The sequence below is a fragment of the Hibiscus syriacus genome, unplaced genomic scaffold (assembly GCF_006381635.1).
Source record: "Hibiscus syriacus cultivar Baekdansim isolate YM2019G1 unplaced genomic scaffold, ASM638163v2 tig00111973_pilon, whole genome shotgun sequence".
Taxonomy (NCBI): domain Eukaryota; kingdom Viridiplantae; phylum Streptophyta; class Magnoliopsida; order Malvales; family Malvaceae; genus Hibiscus; species Hibiscus syriacus.
In genome coordinates, this window is record NW_024063225.1 from 592,801 (window position 1) to 612,558 (window position 19,758).

At 37.1% G+C, this 19,758-nt stretch overlaps 1 protein-coding gene and 1 pseudogene across 1 annotated transcript; both read right to left on the reverse strand.

The window, feature by feature from the left end:
* Positions 1–5,891: 5,891 nt before the first annotated feature.
* LOC120173588 lies at positions 5,892–6,981 on the reverse strand (annotated as a pseudogene).
* Positions 6,982–7,081: 100 nt separating this feature from the next.
* LOC120173586 (microtubule-associated protein 70-3-like) lies at positions 7,082–7,451 on the reverse strand. Its single transcript, XM_039180694.1, has 2 exons — positions 7,397–7,451; positions 7,082–7,317 (listed from the first exon to the last, which is right to left on the reverse strand). The coding sequence occupies exons 1-2, from the start codon at positions 7,439–7,441 to the stop codon at positions 7,135–7,137; spliced, it is 228 nt and encodes a 75-aa protein (XP_039036625.1). The 5' UTR covers positions 7,442–7,451; the 3' UTR covers positions 7,082–7,134.
* Positions 7,452–19,758: the final 12,307 nt, after the last annotated feature.

Here is a 19,758-nt window from a genome sequence, read left to right on the forward strand (position 1 = left end):
TAGTCTTTGTGTCAAAAAAAGATGGAAAAGTGTGTATGTGTGTAGACTATATAGACCAAAATAAAAGTGAGCTCGAAGATAATTTTCCTCTGCCTCATATCGATACGTTTGTGGATAACATCGCATGATATTCATGGTTATCTTTCACGGATGGTTTCTCAGGGTATAATTAGATAAAGATGAATCCAAAATATATGGAGAAAACAACATTCGTGTTCATGTGGGGCATATTTTGTTATAAGGTGATGACATTCGGGTTGAAAAATACAGGAGCAACATATCAAAGGGCTATGGTGACCCTTTTTCATGACATGATGCATAAAGAAATTGAAGTGTACGTGGATGATATGATTGCTAAATCCCAGATTGAGAAAGAGCATATTGAAAATTTGATAAAGTTATTCCAAAGATTGAGGAAATACTAGTTGAAACTCAATCCGGCAAAGTGCACTTTCGGAGTAACATCAGGAAAGCTTTAGGCTTTATGGTTAGTCGAAGGGGAATTGAAATTGATCCAGACAAAGTAAAAGTAATTCATAATTTTTTGCCTCCTCATACACAAAAGGAATTTTAAGGATTCTTGGGAAGGTTGAATTATTTTTTTAGATTTATCTCTCAATTGACAAATAAGTGTGACCAGTGTTTAAACTGCTCCGAAATAATAATCATGAATGTTGGAATGATGAATGTCAAGAGGCTCTGGAGCTAGTCAAGAAGTATTTGTCGAACGTTCCTATCTTGGTAGCACCAATTCCTGTAGACCATTAATTCTTTACTTAACAGTGTTTGAGAATTCAATGGGTTGTGTATTGGACAACATGATGAGTCTGGAAAGAAAAAAAAACGATCTACTAATTGAGCAAAAAAATCACTGATTATGAGTCAAGATATCTTCCAGTTTAAAAGTTATGTTGTGCTTTGGTTTGGGCAACCCGAACACTCCGACAATATATGTTGTATCATACTACATGGTTGATTTCCAAAGTTGATCCATTGAAGTTCCTGATGGAATCTCCAGCCTTGACTAGGAGAATAGCTTAGTGGCAAATGTTATTGTCAGAGTTAGACATTATGTATATGAGCCAGAAGGCGATAAAAGGAAGTGCCATTGCAAATTTCCTCGCAAATCGTGCCTCAGATGATTATGAGACCTTAACTTTAATTTTCTATATGAGGATTTGATGTGTATCACGGTTGAAGAAAATAATGAAGAGGACAAATCTTGGAAGCACTATTTTGATAAAGCGTCTAATGCCTTGGGAAGAGGAATTGGGGCGGTGCTAATTTCTCCAGAAAATGTATATTATTCGTTCACCAGTATACTGGAATTATTTTGCACAAATAATATGACAGAGTATGAAGCTTGTGTTATGGGTTTGAGAGCGGCCTTGGGAAGGGGAATAAAATTGCTCAAAGTATACGAAGATTCCTCGCTGGTGGTTTATCAGTTGCGAGGTGAGTGGAAGATAAAAGATCCAAAATTAGTTGAATATCGAAACTTGATCCTTGAATTAATCAATGATTTTGAAGAGGTCACATTCACTTATCTCCCCAGAGAAGAGAATCAGATAGAAGATGCTTTGGCCACTTTGGCTGCAAAGTTTCAGGCAAGTAAAAGCGAGGATATGATGCCAAGCTTGATGCAAGTTTATAAGATCGCGACACATTGTTACATTCTGGAAGAAGAGGCAGATGGTCATCCATTGTTCCATGATATTTTGTAATATATCAGGTATCAGACTTACCCGCAGCGAGCGTCTAAGGTAAAAAAAAGAACAATTAGAAGGATGGTTGCAAGATATATTATTGATGGGAAAATTTTGTACAAAACAGTCAGAGATCAAGTTTTACTGAGATGTGTCGATGCTAGAGAAACAAAAACTATTATTGAAGAAGTGCATAGTGAGATATGTGGAACTCATGCAATTGGTCTTTCTATTGTCAGAAAAATCATGAGATATGGATATTATTGGTCCACCATGGAAACAGATTGCACAGAATATGCCAAAAGATGTCATAAGTGTCAGATCTACGCTGATAAGATTCGTGCACATTTTTTTCCATTGAATGTAATGACTACACCATGGCCATTCTCGATGTGGGGCATGTATGTCATTGGGGCAATTTCTCCAAAGGCTTTGAATGATTATCGCTTCATTCTGGTGGCTATTGACTATTTCACTAAGTGGGTAGAGGTTGCTTCCTACACCAGCATCCCGAGATCAACATTTTGCAAGTTTATCAAAAAAGAGATAATTTGCAGATATGGGCAGAGAGAATTATTACAGACAATGCCACTAATCTGAATAATGAGGTGATGACAAAGTTGTGTTCATATTTTAAAATAAAGCACCATAATTCAATTGCCTATCGTCCGATGATGAATGAGGCAGTAGAGGCAGCAAACAAGAATATAAAGAAGATCATCTCGAAAACTACTGATACTTATAAAGATTGACATGAGAAGTTACCCCTTACTTTGTTCGCATATCGTACTACAATGTGAACTTTGACCGGGGCAACGCCATTTTCTTTGGTTTATGGAAAGGAAGCAGTATTGCCTATTGAAGTTGAAATCTCGTCGCTTCGGATCTTGAAAGAAGTGGAGTTGGATGAAGTTGAGTGGGCTTAGGATCGAAATAATACGAGCTATCTGTCATGGTCAGATGTACCAGAAGCGTATAATGCGAGCTCATAACAAGAAAGTTTGTCCAAGAGAATTTTGAGAGGGTGATCTAGTGCTTAAAAAGATCTTGCCAAATCATAGAGACTTCCATGGGAAGTGGATGCCTAATTAGGAAGGGTCATATGTAGTCAAAAAAGTCTTTTCCATTAGAACATTGATTTTGGTAGAAATGGATGGAGAAGTACTGAGAAATCCAATAACTCAGATTTTGTCAAGAAATATGATGAAGAAAAAAGAAAAAAGAAAAAAGAAAAAAGAAAAAAGAAAAAAGAAAAAAGAAAAAAGAAAAAAGAAAAAGAAAAAGAAGAAAGAAGAAAGAAGAAAGAAGAAAGAAGAAAATGAAAAGGGGGTTCAAGATGAAAATTCGCAAAGGTGTCTTGAAACTAAAGGAAGGATTTGAGTTGAAAACCAGAAAGGGCAGCTCAAATGCATGTTGATATTAGGTATCCGACAATTTATACCCTCTCGAGAGTTTGATATTGTGGGAGAAGCTTCACGTCTGCAAGTATTTTAACAACGTTTGAAGTCTTCTAAACACATGCTTACATCAATGCTCCAGAGTTGATTAGTGCAGAAACTTTCCTGCTAGTAATGGTTGGGAGCATTTGTACTTTGTTTCTTGATTTTCTTTCCGTTCTAAGATTGCCATGACTTTGTAAAGTTCTGCATTTTCATCAATGAATTGTATTTCTTTAAATCTGAGCTTTTCTTCTTATCTTTTATTTTTATTTTTTAAGCATCTTTTAAGTAAGTCAACATGGTGAATATAAAAACATAAGATTTCTTGGTATTACTTTGAGCTTATCTTTTGAGCGCAGAGAATCTAACGTAGTTTGAGATTTTGACACTTGTATTTAGTGATGAAGAGTGTGTGTTCAGCCTATTAAATGAGAAGCTTTGTGAGCCTAAAATTTGGAATAGAGAGATCAAGTTTGACATTTCAGTTCTCATTGAAGAAGATTTTCATCAAGTTTATGTTATTTGGGGCATATGAGAAAGACCGCAGTTTTAAAGAAAAAAAGGAAAGGAAAAAGAGAAAGAGAAAGAGAAAGAAAATAAAATAAAATAAAGGAAAAACTAAAGCGAAAACCCGAAAGGGCGCTTTGAGAAAAATGAATCTAAAGTGAAAACCTGAAAGGGTACTTTAAAGTGATATGAGGAAGCAACCCAAAAAGAAGACATAGAACGGGTTTGATTCTGAACATGAGATGAAACCGTGAAACCATGAGATGAAACCATGAGTTGGAACCTTGCAAGGATCTTGAAGAAGAAGAATGAGAAAAGAAGAAGAGAAGAGGCCCATGAGTCAGTGGAAATTGTGGTCCTAATATAATTTACAGCATACATTCAAGTTTAGGCATATAAATAGGAGCATATATGTTTGTTCATTCATTCCAAACATTTTGACATTTTCTTTGATTCTTCGCAAAAAGAGTTGGATCAACAGCATCATTCCATTCGGTTCTTCGCAGAAAGAATGGGGTGTAATCTTATTTTGCTCGATTCTATCATAGATTGAGGTAGATCGGTGTTGGCAATTGTTTTGATTCTTCACAAAAGGCGTTGAATCAGTATTTGTCATGTTACTCGATCCTTCACATAATGAGTTGGATCGGTCACTACCTTTCACTTGATCTTTCACAGAAGGAGTTAGATCAGTGAAAATCTTTTTCTTGATTCTTTACAAAAGGATTTGAATCAGCGCCAATCTGGTGCTCGTTTCTTCACATAAAGAGTTAGAACATCATCATCATTTTGCTTGACATCATCATAGAGGGAGGTGGGTCAGCTTCGTCACTCTGCTTGATTTTTCGTAGAATGAGTTGGATCAACATTGTGTTTTTCGCTCGATTTTATCATAGAATGAGGTGAATTAGCATTTATGCAGGAAGAATGAGTTTACATAGGAGAGCTCGTTCAACCTAGACTGAGTTGTTGTGGTAGAATGGAGGGTTTATATAGGAGATCTCGTTTGTTCTATCCAAGACGTTTTGAGAATGAAGAGTTCATATAGGAGAGCTCGATCATACACCGAAGTTAACTTTTTATCAGAGAGTGAAGGGTTCATATCAGAAGGATCTGGAGCTCATGATTCGCAGTCATCCAGATAAAGTTGGTGCTTCTTATCTTTGATTCATTCCCGTTCCACGTCAATGAGCAAAGAGAGGTAGCTGTCATAACCCATTTTATCCAGGCAGTGACACATGGCGGTTTCCATATTATAATATAGTAATATAATAAATGTGTGGCCATGTGTATAGTATATAGAATATAGTTGGGATATTAGATATATCATATATCATATGGTATAATAATTGCACGAGGTAGTACATATTAAATAATAATTGCATTGCATGTCATATAGTTTCATATTAAATAATTGCATATTATAAATAGTATTGCATATTATATTAGATATTAAAAAATTAGTTTATGCTATAGTTAGTATATACTATATAGTTTGCATTTTAGCTAGTCCATTTCATTTGGTAATAGTCCATTACATTGTTTTTATATAGGCCCAAATAATAGCCAACATTGTTACTAATATATGCATAAATAATAAACAAAAAACAAAAAATCCTAGCCCTAATATTTCATCCTAGCCACTGGTTTTTGTGGGAAATGGGGGGAATTGTTTTGCTTTCAATTTTAAAATAGGCATAATGCAAACAAATACCCCTAACGTTTGACAGTATTTGCCAATTTGCCCCTATTGTTTTTTTTTGGAACATTTGACCCCATAACGTTTTATTTTGATTCAAAAGTCACCCCAGTTGGATGGAAATCGTTAGTCAACTGACGGTCAACGCCTCCAGTTGACTAAGCAAGCACATGTGGACACAAATGATTAGTGACGTGTCCACGTCACTAATATATGCTGACGTGGAATTGACATGTATTTTTTTGTTAAAAATTAATATTTTTAAGAATTTTGTACCAATGAGATAGCGACACGTGTCACTCTCCTATTGGTACGGATTGAAAAGAATGAATAAAAGCCTACTTGCATGGAAAGGGACTCGAACCTAGTGCAAGGGCATGAATTGGGATGACTCTTTCCACAAGGCCAAGCATAGTACTCAATTTTGTAAAGAAATAAAACCTTATTTAACCCATAATAAATGTTCGGTTTAATTAAACAAAATAAAACACACTCTCTCATTTTATTGCTCGAATACTTTTTCTTCTAAGCAGGCTACGCCTATAGGTTCTCAAAGAAGCTGACAAAATAATAGAGAAAAAGACAATTTCATCATATGAATCCCATGTGAAGAAAAAAAATCCAAACTTGTATATGAAAACAAATATTGTCGTGAAATCAAGGAACTGAAAGATGAGGTTAGTTTTAGGTATCAAAAGATTTTGAAAAAGCTTGATGAAGTAATTATGATGCTATGATGCTCCATTTTTCAAAAGGCATTAATTTGATCAGCAAGACGACAATTATTCTACTAATTCAATGCAGTCCTAAGCAAACACGGGATCCAGACATGGGAAGAACACTGTCTATTAGAAACCTAGGTCATTTTTTATCGCATATAAATTTCAGGTTAGCAAGACGGTATAAATTAAAACATCAAAAGAAACAATCTTTGAAAATTGAAATAAAAATGAAAATGCAAACATGCTAAAGTTATAATATGCAGGTTGGCACTTGGCACCATGGCTGCTTACCCACAAAATAATGGGAAAGTGCAACAAAAACAATATAGAGAAAGAACAAAATTTAAATATAAACAATCAAGTAAAGAATAAAAGCACCTTCCGGTAAGCAGCTGGGCAGTAGATCCCTTAGAGTTGTTACCAAACTGTTTGGCCCTATTCTCGTGTTCTTTCTCCACACGCATGGCAGCAACCTCTTTCTCCATTGCAACCACTTCTCTTCTCATCTTTTTGCCTCAACTTCCATTGCCTTTGTCAAGGTTTCCACCTTCTAAGCAAGCATCTGAAAATACAAGGATTAATTAAGCATGTATCCTGAAGGATAAATTCCAATGGTATTGAACTTAAAGAACAAAGCATAAACCTCAATTGCATCATCTTTATCCTTGAGCCTTTGATCTTTCTCGTAACCAGCTTTCCTCAAAGCTATGACCTCTTTCTGCAGAAAAATCGTACAATATTGATGGAACATTATCCTTTGTGTCCACAGGCTGGAAATCAGTGGGGTTTTCATCATTTGGTGCCTCACCCTCCTTGGTTCCATCGGAAGGATGGTTGAATGAACTATTTGAGCATGTTCCATTTAAAAGTGATTTAGCTCTCTCTAAAGATCTTGTGCCTCCATCAAATGACTTTTAAATGGATAAATCTATCACATATAATTTATAAAACATCTAAACTATTTAAACCAAAATAACTAATCAATGGGAGAAAAAACTATCACATATAATTTATAAAAAAATCTAAATTATTTTTGTGAGACAGAAGCAATAGTTCAAAAATCACAACAAAACCTCTTGCCGCGCAAGCTTCAGTTCAGCCTCCAAGGGTGCAAGAATTGCTTCAATAGGAGGCATATCATCGTCCTTTTGAGTAGCATGGACCCTTGTCAGAGTGGCCTCAGCTACAAACTGAGCAGCCATCGATGCCTTCTTCTCATCATTTATTTTCTTTATTTCAAGATTCTGCAGAACATGTTTATTAACTAATTATAGCAACATACCAACACAAGGTAAGCTTGAATTTTTTTCCCCACAACAATACCTTGCTTTCCAGAAGAGATTCAGTCAACTTAAGCTTCTCTTCCATCCTCGAGACCTCATCAGAGAGGTAATGATCAAAAGAGAAACAAAGTTGGTATCCATCTCAATCACAAAATATTATAAGAATGCCAAGTCAGATAATCCACGTTAACCCAATCAAAAAATAATAATCATAATTCAAAACTATAATAAAAAAAATAAAAACGGTTAATGTCAAGTAAAAAGCAGCTGATTGAACCAAATCAATGAGAAAAACAACTAGATCGAGCGACATTTCTCACCTCTAACTTCATAATCCAACCGAATTTTTGCGTAATCGAACAACTAGATCGAGCATCATTTCTCACCTTCAAGCCATTCGAAACCCGCACAAACTCAAAACATTTAACAAAACTTAGTTGAAAACTCATTCGAAATTGAGGAAATAATTAATGATTCGATTCAAAAAAATCAACTCACCTTCGAAATAAACGATTGTGTAATCGGTTAGAAGTTGTTGCTTGAAGGAAAATGAAGAATTTGAGAGGATAAATTATTCGAAATATTGGGGTTTCTAAACTCTAATATTTTGGGAATAATTGAGTCTCCCCCATTTCATATGCCTGTGAGATATTTGAAACATGTATTTTATTTTGTTTAATTAAACCGAACATTTATTATGGGTTAAATAAGGTTTTGTTTCTTTACAAAATTGAGTACTATGCTTGGCCTTGTGGAAAGAGTCATCCCAATTCATGCCCTTGCACTAGGTTCGAGTCCCTTTCCATGCAAGTAGGCTTTTATTCATTCTTTTCAATCCGCACCAATAGGAGAGTGACACGTGTTGCTCTCTCATTAGTACAAAATTCTTAAAAATATTAATTTTTAACAAAAAAAATCTGACATGTCAATTCCATGTCAGCATACATTAGTGACGTGGACACGACACATCATCATTTGTGTCCACATGTGCTTGCTTAGTCAGATGGGGGCGTTGACCGTCAGTTGACTAACGGTTTCCATCCAACGGGGGTGACTTTTGAATCACAATAAAACGTTGTGGGGTCAAATGTTCCAAAAAAACAATAGGGGAAAATTTTCATATACTGTCAAACGTTAGGGGTATTTGTTTGCTTTATGCCTTTAAAATAAAACAGCATATTAATTGTGGTGCTACTTTTTAGGCTTGATGATGACATTTTTTTTTTATCCTTGTGAAGCCATTGTGGACCATTGATGAGTCATAGATCCAAGGGCCTAGCTTTTTGAAACCTCATCCATCTTTGTCAAAGAAACACAATTTCTTTAGAGCCATTGGATGAAGAGGTAGATCCAAGGGTTCTCATTGAGCCACGTCATCAAGTCATGTGAAAGAAACACAAAACAATCTTAACCATTGGATCTAGATTGGATTCAATGGCTAAGATTGCATCATTCAAGAAAGCCTGCACTCCTCCATCAGTGCGTCCCATTGGTCGAAGAGTTCGATGGTGCGTCACCGATGCGTGAGTCACACGCGCCAGTCCGGTTATCTTCCTTGGTGAGCTGCAGTCGTACCTCCAGTCATTTCGAACATGCAAAAAATTTAAAAAAAAAAAAGAGGAAAATTAGAGCTCAAGATCATTCTCGAATCTAAGCTCGTTCTAACCATTTTTTAGCGGGAACGGTTAGATTAAGAGTCGATTTCATCAATATAAAAGGGGCTTCAATCATTAGAATTAAACACACGAGACACAACGAAAATACACCATTAGCAAGAGAAATCAAGGCATTAATCCAAGGATTTTCGAAGCAATAAGTTAGAGAAGAAGAAGTTTTTACCTTCAGAGTTTGTCCACCACTGCTCGTCATTGATTCAGGGTTTGAGGTGATCTTAGCTTTGTTTTTTTTCTTATATTTTTTTATGGTTCGAACGAAGCTCATCAGTGGTGAGGAGTGGTGACCGGAGCTCATCCGACGTTGGATTCTGGTGGGGAAGATGGTGGCCGATGGGTTTCAGTTTAGGGTGTTGGTAGTTTCGGTTTAGAGAAGTTGGGAAAATGCTATTGGATTTGGGTGTAGTTTAGGCTTTGTTCTTGGACATTTTGGGGTAGATTTAAGAAAGATGTTGAAAATTTTGGGTGTTTGATCCAAAAATAACTTGTTTGGGTTGTTTTAGTGGAAGATCAAAGTTGGATTTTGAAAGATGAACATTTGGTGTTCTTGGAAAAGTTTGGGTGTTTGATCTTTAAAAACATATTTTGAGTGGTGTTTTAGTGTTTATGGTAGATCAAAAATAGGTTTTTAGGATGAACATTGGATGAGCTTGGATTAACAATTGAAGGATTTGGGATGAGATTTTCGACCAAGTAAAGAGAATTTGGTCGAGGAAATTTTTTTGAAGAGATAAAAATGAGGCTTATCCTAAAATATTGTCTTCTATAGTGAGGAAACTTTTGTTGAAATTATTTCATTAAATCACCCTATTTTTAACGTGTTTTGGTTGTGGGATGTGGGTTTTGGTTTATTTTATTTTAGTCCCCAAATCACTATAATTTGTTCCCCGAATTTCGATTCAACTCAATTTAGTCATCAATTTCATTCTAATTGCTTTAATTATTCTATCAAATGTGTTTAATTATTAATATTGAATGCTAATTGTTAAATATTTTAAAAGTGTCACCCGATTAAACATAGAATAAAATCTTTAGATTTTTCAATATTTTAATTTATTCAGTAACATTAAAATCAATCCTTAATTTTTTTATAAAACCTTAGACTTTAAGTTCTTTAGTCTTTGTGTAGGTTCTTTAATTAGAAATTAATTAAGATTAGAATTATCCTTTTAGGATTAGTTTCTTTAATAAAATTAATTACAAATCAATAAATAAATTCATAATTTGATAAAAAAAAAGAATGTCTTTTATTTTTTAAATATTGAAATGAATGGTCTTAAAATAACTAGATATATTTTTAATATTTTCAAATAAATAAGTGTTCTATTAGTGGCCACTCTAAAAATTAAATAGGTTAATTAATTAAATGAAAGTGGTAGAGGTTTGTTCCTACGTTTATGTTGGAACCGTCTTTCGGGTGGGCCTGAAATTGGGCTTCGTCGTGGATTAAATGGATTAGGAGTCGTCACCGATCATTTATTTTAAAACAAATGGGTTGATCGGATACCTTATTTCTTACCTGATCTACATCTTACCAAAGATGTGTCGGATTCGGGAGTCGGTTACAGTCAAGGAAGGGTTAGCACCGTTGAACTGCCCTTTCGATTCTACGTAATTTCCAGTTGTCTTAATTAAGAAAGTTGTAAATTTAAATTAAAAGGTAAAATGGAGATCAAAATTACTTACCTTCGATTGATTGAAACACCCTTGAAAGATATAAAATGTTAGATAAAAAATGAGAATTAAGAAAATAAAGAAAAATAAATCAAAGAAAATAAAACAACAAACGAAATAAAACAAAGAAAATAAAAAGACGAACAAGTGAATAAAAAATAAAATAAAGAAGATGGAAAAAAAAAGATAAGAATAAGATATATAATAAAATGAAAATGAATAAAATGAAAAAAAAAGTAATAATAATATATACATAACAAACAACTAAACAACATAAGTGGAAAATACAAATAAATAAATAGATGGAAAAATATAAGGGAGATAAAAAAATGATAAAAAGAAAATATAAAAAGAAAATATAAAAAAACTAAATAGATAGAATATAAAAAAAGTAATATAATATAATATAAATAGAAAAATAAAAAAAGTAATATAAAATAAATAAATAGAAAACAAAAAAATAATGAAAATAAGGAATATAATTAAATAAATAGAAAACAAACATTCTGGAAATGAATACATGATGAAGTATGAAATGAATGTCTTAGATCTCGATAATGTGGGCACTTCTGAGCCGAAAAGCTGTTAGGTGACCTTGAATGCAGCCTTTGTCAAGGAATCTTCGAAAATGCGACAACGTTTTGGAGAGTGCAACCTTTATCCGACTTGTTGAGTTTGTAGAATATTCAGATGCCGGGATGTTTCCACCGTCTGGATTTCTTGAATCAATATCCAAATCACCCTTTCGGTTTTCAACTTGGACCCATCATTGGTTGCAAGACGCCCTTTGTGGGTTTTTATCTTGAACCCACCTTATTTTTCTTTTTTTTTTCTTTTGTTCATTTTTCAATTTAGGGCGCCCTTTCGAGTTTTCACCCTAAATGTTTTCTCTTTTTTGGTCTTTTCTTTTCTCTTTTCTTTTTTTTCGACTTAGGACGCCCTCTCGGGTTTTCATCATAAGTGAAGTATCTCTTGACTGCATTTGAATTGATGGGATGTGGCAGTTTAGGTCTGTCTATTTCAGCCAGGACTAGGGTTCCTCCGGAAAAGGCCTTTTTCATGACATAAGGTCCTTCCCAATTTGGTGTCCATTTCTCTCGGAAATCTTTCTGGACTGGTCAAATTCTCTTTAGCACTATATCTCATTTGCGGAATATTCTCGGGCGTACCTTTTTATCATGTGCTCAGATCATTTTTTTCTGATAGATTTAACCATGATGAATGGCTTTCAGTCTCTTTTCATCTATCAGGTTCAGCTGATCATATAGGGATTGTACCCATTCTGCATCATCCAGTTTGACTTCTGTCAAGACCGAAGAGATGGAATCTCTACTTCAATGGGTAGCACTACTTCCATTCCATAAGTTAGTGAAAATGGAGTTGCCCCAGTCGAGTTTCGTACTGAGGTTCGGTAAGCGAACAAAGCAAAAGACAACTTCTCATGCCAGTCTTTGTAAGTCTCAGTTGTTTTCTCCACATATTTTTGATGTTTTTGTTTATTGCCTCTACTGCTTCGTTTATCTTTGGTATATAAGCAGTAGAATTGTGATGCTTTATGTTGAATTGTTCACAAGCAGCGTCCATCATCTTGTTGTTCAAGTTTGTAGCATTATCGGTAATGATCCTTCCAAGTAAACTATACGGACATATGATCTCTTTCTTTATAAATTTGCAAATAGTGGATTGAGTGACATTGGCATATGATGTAGCCTCTACTCATTTGGTGAAATAATCGATTCCCACAAGAATGAATCGGTGACCATTTGAAGCATTCGGATGAATTTTCCCGATAACGTCCATGCCCACACAGAGAAAGGCCATGGTGACGTCATTACATAATGTGGATGAGGTGGAACATTGATTTTGTCTCCATAAATTTGGCATTTATGACATCTTCTAGCATAGTTGATGCAATCACTTTCCAGTGTGAACCAAAAATATCCGCATCTCATTATTTGTCTTGACATCATATGTCCATTTGCATGTGCTACACAAACTCCGTCATGTACTTCTTCCACTATCATTTTTCCTCTTTAGCATCGACACACCTTAATAGAACTTTATTATGGCATTTCTTGTACAAGATCTCCCCGTCAAGGACGTATCCAGCTGTCATCCTTCTAATGGTTCTTTTATCGATTTATGTGGTTCATCTGGATAACTTTGATGCTTGATATACTACAGAATGTCGTATTACCAAGGCTTAGTGTCTTTTACTTCTTCAATTTCGTAGCAATAAGTAGGTACTCATACGACTGCATGTCAATTGGCATCATTTTAGACTCCCCGCCATCCTTGAATACGACTACCAAGGTAGCTAAAGTGACAGTCATTTGATTTTCTTCTCTAGGTACGTGTGGAAGGTGACTTCATCAAATTCTTCAAGCAGATCCAGTACTAGCTTCTGGTATTCCATCAACTTTATATCCTCAGTTTCCCATTCTCCACGAAGCTGGTAGATTACTAATGTTGAATCTTCGTATATTCGTAAGGTCTTTATGCTTTTCCCCAGTTCAACTCGAATTCCCAAGATATAGGCTTCATACTCTGCCATGTTATTGGTGTAATCAAAGTTCAGTCTGCTGGTAAATGGGTAGTGCCCTTATGGAGAGATTAGGATTGCCCCGATGCCATATCCTAATGCATTTGATTCACCATCAAAATGCATTCTCCAAGAACCGTCGGTAGAAGTACTTGTCTTTTCTAAGGTGATAGCTATTAGGTCCTCGTCTGGGAAGTCAAAATCCAATGGTTCGTAATTTTCATCGTTTATGCTTGCCAAGAAATATGATATGGCACTTCCTTTTATGGCTTTTTGGCTCACATACTCGATGTCAAATTCAGACAATAACATCTGCCATCGGGATAACCTTCCAGATAGGGCATGTACACCCATCATGTACTTTAACTTGGAAATCAGCCAAGTGGTGTGATACAGCATGTATTGTCTAAGTCTTTTTGTAGCCCAGACTAAAGCACAACAAACCTTCTCGATAGGAGGATATCTGACCTCGCAATCGGTGAACTTCTTGCTCAGATAATAGATGGCTCATTCTTTTCTTCCAGATTCGTCATGTTGACCCATGACACACCCCATTGAGTTCTCGAATATGGATAGATACAATAACAGAGGTTTTCCTGGGATAAGGGACATCAAGATAAAAGTGCGAGACAAATGCTCCTTTACTTTCTCGAATGTAATATGGCAGTTTTCATCCCATGCTCCTGGGTTGTTCTTTCAGAGAAGACGGAAGATTGGGTCACATTTGTCGGTTAACTGCGATATGAACCGTGCAATGTAGTTCAATCTGCCCAGAAAACCTCTGACCTCCTTTTGTGTTCGTGGCAGAGGTAGATTATGGATAGCCTTAACCTTATCTGGATCGACCTCGATGCCTTTTCTGTTGACCACGAAGCCTAATAGCTTTCCGGATATTACCCCAAAGGTACACTTACTAGGGTTCAATCATAGCTGGAACTTCCTCAATCTCTGGAAGAGCTTTATCAAGTTTCAACATGTTCATTCTCGGTTTGTGCCATGACAATCATGTTGTCGACATAAACCTTGATTTCTTTGTGTATCATATCGTGAAACAGGGTCACCATAGCTCTCTGATATGTTGCCTCAGTATTCTTCAATCCGAAGGGCATCACTTTGTAACAGAAAGTTCCTCACATTGTGACTAATATGGTATTCTCCATATCTTCAGAATGCATCTTGATCTGGTTATATCCCGAGAATCCATCCATGAATGAAAAGAAAGCGTTCCCAGTTGTATTATCTGCCAATGTGTCAATCGACACACATGCTCACTTTCCCGTCTTTCTTCAGAACTGGTACGATTTTGGCCATGCGAACCATCTCTGTATTCGTGAAGCAAGACTATCAAGTTTTATCTTGCTTCAGCAGAAAGAGTTGTGCCGATTTTAACTTTCTTTTTGTCATCTTCAGTGCCCAGATTCAAGATTTCAATCGTCTCCTCATGTGGCAGTATTAGTTTGTCTTCTCTTTCTACCATTCTCAATAATTCGGTAGGTAAGTTTCACTCATTTTCATTGTCGCATCCATTAAATTCCCCGAGAGAAATGACTGATTCAAAATCCACCTCCGGATCAGGATCAGAAGTGCCTACATTATCGTTATCTAGGGACTTGAAGGAAGAGAGAAACGTGTATACATAAGAGGGATATATCCCACACGGAATAGTCAATAATTAAATTCGGAAAAAAAATAGAAATGAAGTACTGAAATGAAGAAAAGAAAAAATAACTGAAGAAGAAATGAAACAAGAAAAGAAAAAATGCATCTTTTATTGGAATTAAACGATAATGTTCATTCACCCTTAGAAAAGATCACCTATTGCCCCGAGTATAGGCAAATAGGGATAGTTGAAGTATTACTCTGAAAGACTCTTGTAAACTATAGGTAGTTCTTCCACCGACCAGTTGCTAGACACAAACCCGGGTGGTAGATGGCGGATTCTGGATCTATCCGCGTTGTCAGTATCTCCGGTGGTCACGGCGTTGATATTCAGATCTTCTAAATCTGGTAAGGTGGTCTCGAACACATAACCACCTGACTTGAACGTGTGGTAAAGAGGCGGGAATGTCATGGGCTCTCATTGAGGTTCACTTCCAGTCAACCTGGCTAGTCTTCTTTCTCGGTTCTTCTGGGCTTCCTTCATATTTTCTTGATAACTGGGCTGAAAACCAAGCCCAAACTGATCTGGTTTTGAAATAGGAAAGACTGGATTGATCCTTCCTTATAGACGCTTCCCAAACCCTCTTTCAGTTTTGGCGCTCTTCCCAAAGTCTGCATGATTTTCATTCTGGTATACTTGGAAAGCCGAGGTTTGGGGATTCTTCTTCCTTCTGCCACAAATGTGGCATTCACAAACTCTAGGGAACGGAAAGAGCATTCCACCGCTTCCTCATCTACTTCGATGTATGGGGCCTCCGTGGTCACATTTGCCACGATATCTTCCTTTACATTGATAATTACTAAGGCCCTGTCAATAACAAATTTAACTTTTTGGTACAGCGTGGATGGTACTGCACATGCTTGATGAATCCCTGGCCTTCCCAAAAGATAGTTATAGGGCGACATGATATCCATCACTAGGAACTCAACATTATAGGTAGTAGGTCCAATGGTCAACGGTACCTCGATCTTACCAATAACCTCTCTCTTGGTCCCATCAAATGCTTAGACCATATTCTGGCAGGTTTTCATATATGAGGTATCTATTGGCAGCCTTTTTAATGTGACAAAGGCATTAAGTTCAGAGCTGAGTTGTTGTCGATTAAGACACTTGGTAAAGCGTGCCCCTTGCAATACGTAGTGATGTGTAATGCCTTTGTTCTGCCTCTCCCTCTGAATGGAATCTCATCATCTGAGAATGAGATGAGATTATCAGCTTGAATATTATTCACCAGTCGATCCATCTTGCTGACTGGTATGTTCTGTAGCATGAACGTTTGATTTATGACTTTCAACAGTACTTCTCGGTGTGCCTCCGAGCTCAACAATAGTTCTAGCATTGAAGTACGTGTAGGTAAGCTATGGAGTTGTTCTACAACTATGTACTCGTTGTGCTTCAAGAACTTGAGGAACTCCTTAGCTTCTTCCTCTTTTATAGGTTCATTGATAGCTAGCATATCTTCCTTGAAGGGCTCTAGTGGTCTCTACCCCATTTTTCTATCACCTTCTTTGGAAGTACTCACCTGGCATTCATACTTCCATGTCACTTGTTGACTGTCCTAGTATTGAAAATGATGAGGTGTTCTGATCCTCACCTTGGCTTGAGTTGTTGCTGTCATCTTTTCCATAAGGGTAATTATTAAAGGACTACCCCTGCCATATTTCTTGTCTGATGATTCTCCAGTAGTGCAAACGTCTGCCTCCAGAGAATCCTGAATTTCTTCATAAAATTTCAGCTCTTTCATGTCCATCATGAGCTGGACTAATTACTTGAATTATGGGTAATCTTGCACCTTATGCCCATTTTCATTGTGGTAACAACAATGGTTACCATCTTCAATTCTTGTTGCACGTGACTGGGGTACAAGAAGCCCCGCCTTGACCATTTGGCTCCATACCCAAGCCAAAGGAGTTTAAACTTCTGAAACACTATTTTGATTCTCCTACCGTTCGCGGTGGTGACTTCATTGATTCTAGTCTCCAGATGATTAGGCAAGGGATTCTGGGTAACGTTCGGTGTTCCGGAGTTGAAATGGATCCAATTCTTATTCCACAATCGTTGTACAAGCCTCTTTAATGTGAGACAATTTTTGATTGAATTCCCCTGCACACCACCATGATATTCACAGTGGGCGTTTTCGTCAAACCATCTCAGATAAGGGGCTTTATCGGATCCATAGGGTAGGGTGACACCGCGTGCGTGTCGAAGAGCTATTGGTACAACTCTTTGTATGTCATGGGAATGGGATCAAATTGTTCCCTCTCTCTTTCCTCCCTTGGTTCTCTCTGAGTTTGGTTAGAAGTACTGGATGGTACAGCTACAGTGGTTTTTAAACTTGAGTTCGTAACACCTTTTTAGTGTTGTAGGTGTTGACATTGTTGATCTCGCGCTCTTTGTTCTTCATGGGAGGCTTCTTACTGGAGTCCCCTCTCTCAATTTTTCCTTGTTTTATAACTAGCTCGATCATCTCACCAACCATTACTAGTTTTGAGAAACTTCTCGATGTGATTACCATCAGGTGCTCGAAGTAAGGTGCCTTCAGGGTTTGTACAAACAGCTTCCTGGTTTCCTTTTCATGGTGGATGAACTTGCATAGCCAAATCCCTCCATCGCTGTGCGTATTTTCAGAAACTTCCATTGTGTTTTTTCTCCTGCTTTGTAGCATAACTCGGTCTGGTCTCATATTGTTAATATGTTTGTACTGCTCCAAGAAAGACTTGGCTAAGTCTTTCCATGTCTTGATATGAGTTCGGCTAAGCTGGTTGTACCACCGGATAGCTAAACCAAATAGGCTCTCCTGAAAGCAGTGGATCAGGAGTTGGTCATTTCCCCCATATCCCGTCATCTTCCGACAGAACATAGTGATGTGGGCTGAGGGGCAATTTTCCCATTAAACTTCTCGAACTTAGGGACCTTAAACTTTGGTGGAAACACCAAATCTGGAACCAGGCTCAGCTCCAATGCGTCCACTCCATAATAATCATGGTCCCCTTAGACCATCTTCATCTAATTTTCTAACATCCTTATCTTCTCTTCCATCTTCTTTGACTTATCCTCCTCATCAAAATATGGGATAGGGCAATCGTCTGGATGACTTCAGGGTTGGCTGTAGAAGTTTGTATATTTGCAACCGATACAGCTTTCCCTTTGGTGGTAGATGAGTCACCTTGTAGTCGGGTAAGACCTCGGAAGAGACAACCACTTGTGGGGTTGGTGGTATAGCTACCCTCTCAGATGAACCTACCCCATGTGCACTTGCTTGTTGTTGTAAACCATACAACTTAGCCACGATTTGGTCGACTAAGGACTCCTGGCTTTTCGTTATGGAATCCAAGGTACTTTTACTATTCTGGGCCATTTTGTCCTCCAATTATTTCTGCAACTTTGCCATGTTCTCCTCAATTTTCTCGATTCTGGCTTCCATTTGTCTCTTTTTTGTTCGAGTATTGTGTGGATGATGTGTATATTGAGCTCGTGGAGGTAAACTTTATGCTTGTTCTCTCTGAGACATGTTCTGTTAGTTAATATGAATGTAAAAACATGGAAAAAAAAATAAAACATAAACATGAAATATAAAAAATAAAATGCAAGGTATGCAATGCATGATGTATGTAATTTGGAGGCATTGATCTAGAAAAGTATTCATTATTATAAATAATCCTTATTTAGACAAAAATATTTTATCTTTTAAGAGACATAAAAACAATCAAAGGTACATCCGGACTAAATCCTCTAGACCCCGAACATCTTCTAGTAGGTTGACAAGTCTTTTGCCTTTATCTGTCAATGGTTGAATGCCTTGTCGAACCACTCCAGCTTCCCGTGCTAGGCCGTGTAGATGATGGGCTGCCTTCTGTACTTGATCCAGGAAATCTTAGATGACTGCGTCTCTGGCCTTCACCCTTTGTTGTGCTTGCTCCCAACGGAAACGCCACTGTAAATCTCCGTCAAAGGGCACTATCTGAAGCTTTCTCGCTTGCTTCTTGGAACCCATTTACAATAGCTTTCAACTCAGCTATTGTCTTGCCATCTCTCTTATGTTGTTTCTCTAGATCAACCACCCAGATTCTCAAGCGTTGGTTCTGATTTTGATTGTCTACTAAGCGCCTCTGAGCATTCTTCAGTTGTTCCTTCCAAGCTCTCTCATCAGGCCCTCAAACTTCCTTTTCAGGCTGTGAGCTTTGTCTTTCCATTATTCAGAGGTTACTTTCAACTTGGAGTTATCCTTTACTTTATCTTGATACCCCTTTCTCAAGTCTTCCAGCTCAAAACGGACTTTCTTTTGTTCTTTCTCCAGTTTTCTGCTCGATCTTTCTAAGTGTCGGCATTTAGATTCAACTAATAGTGTTTAGCTTCAAGTTCCTTTACCCTCTGCTTCAGCTCATTATTCACAACTTTAAACTATGCCTTGGCTATCTCAAGTTAAGAAGGGACAGGCTTGAGATGTTCCTCTATGGTCCGGGTGTCTTCATAATCTAGCACCGGGATGTTGTCATTTTTTCTCAATATTCGCCACTCCACATAATCCGGAGTAAGCAGTCTTTGGTAGCCACGATATCCATCCGGAACACTTTCTTCCATGACTCGGCTACCTCTTTGATCATCTTCTTATAGTTATCACCATGGTACACAAACTCTGATACAGATAATCCGTATGTAGCCGGGACAAACTGATGTGCCCCATATTGCCTAAGTACCAAAAGCGGAGAATATCCAACTCCTCCTCATAGTCCAAGTAGGGTCATAGTATCATAATCTCTACACCGAAAAGAACGTCATTGTAGAACAACCAGGGGCTCTCCAGGCAATATCCCGATCTTGAAGATGAGTGAAGACTTTCATCCACTTTTCGT

Bases quoted from the DNA above. Each gene is read 5' to 3' on its own strand.
- LOC120173586 (XM_039180694.1), bottom strand. From the start codon at position 7,441: ATGGAAGAGAAGCTTAAGTTGACTGAATCTCTTCTGGAAAGCAAG. The intron at 7,318-7,396 runs GTATTGTTGTGG...CATGTTCTGCAG, and splicing joins AATCTCTTCTGGAAAGCAAG to AATCTTGAAATAAAGAAAAT.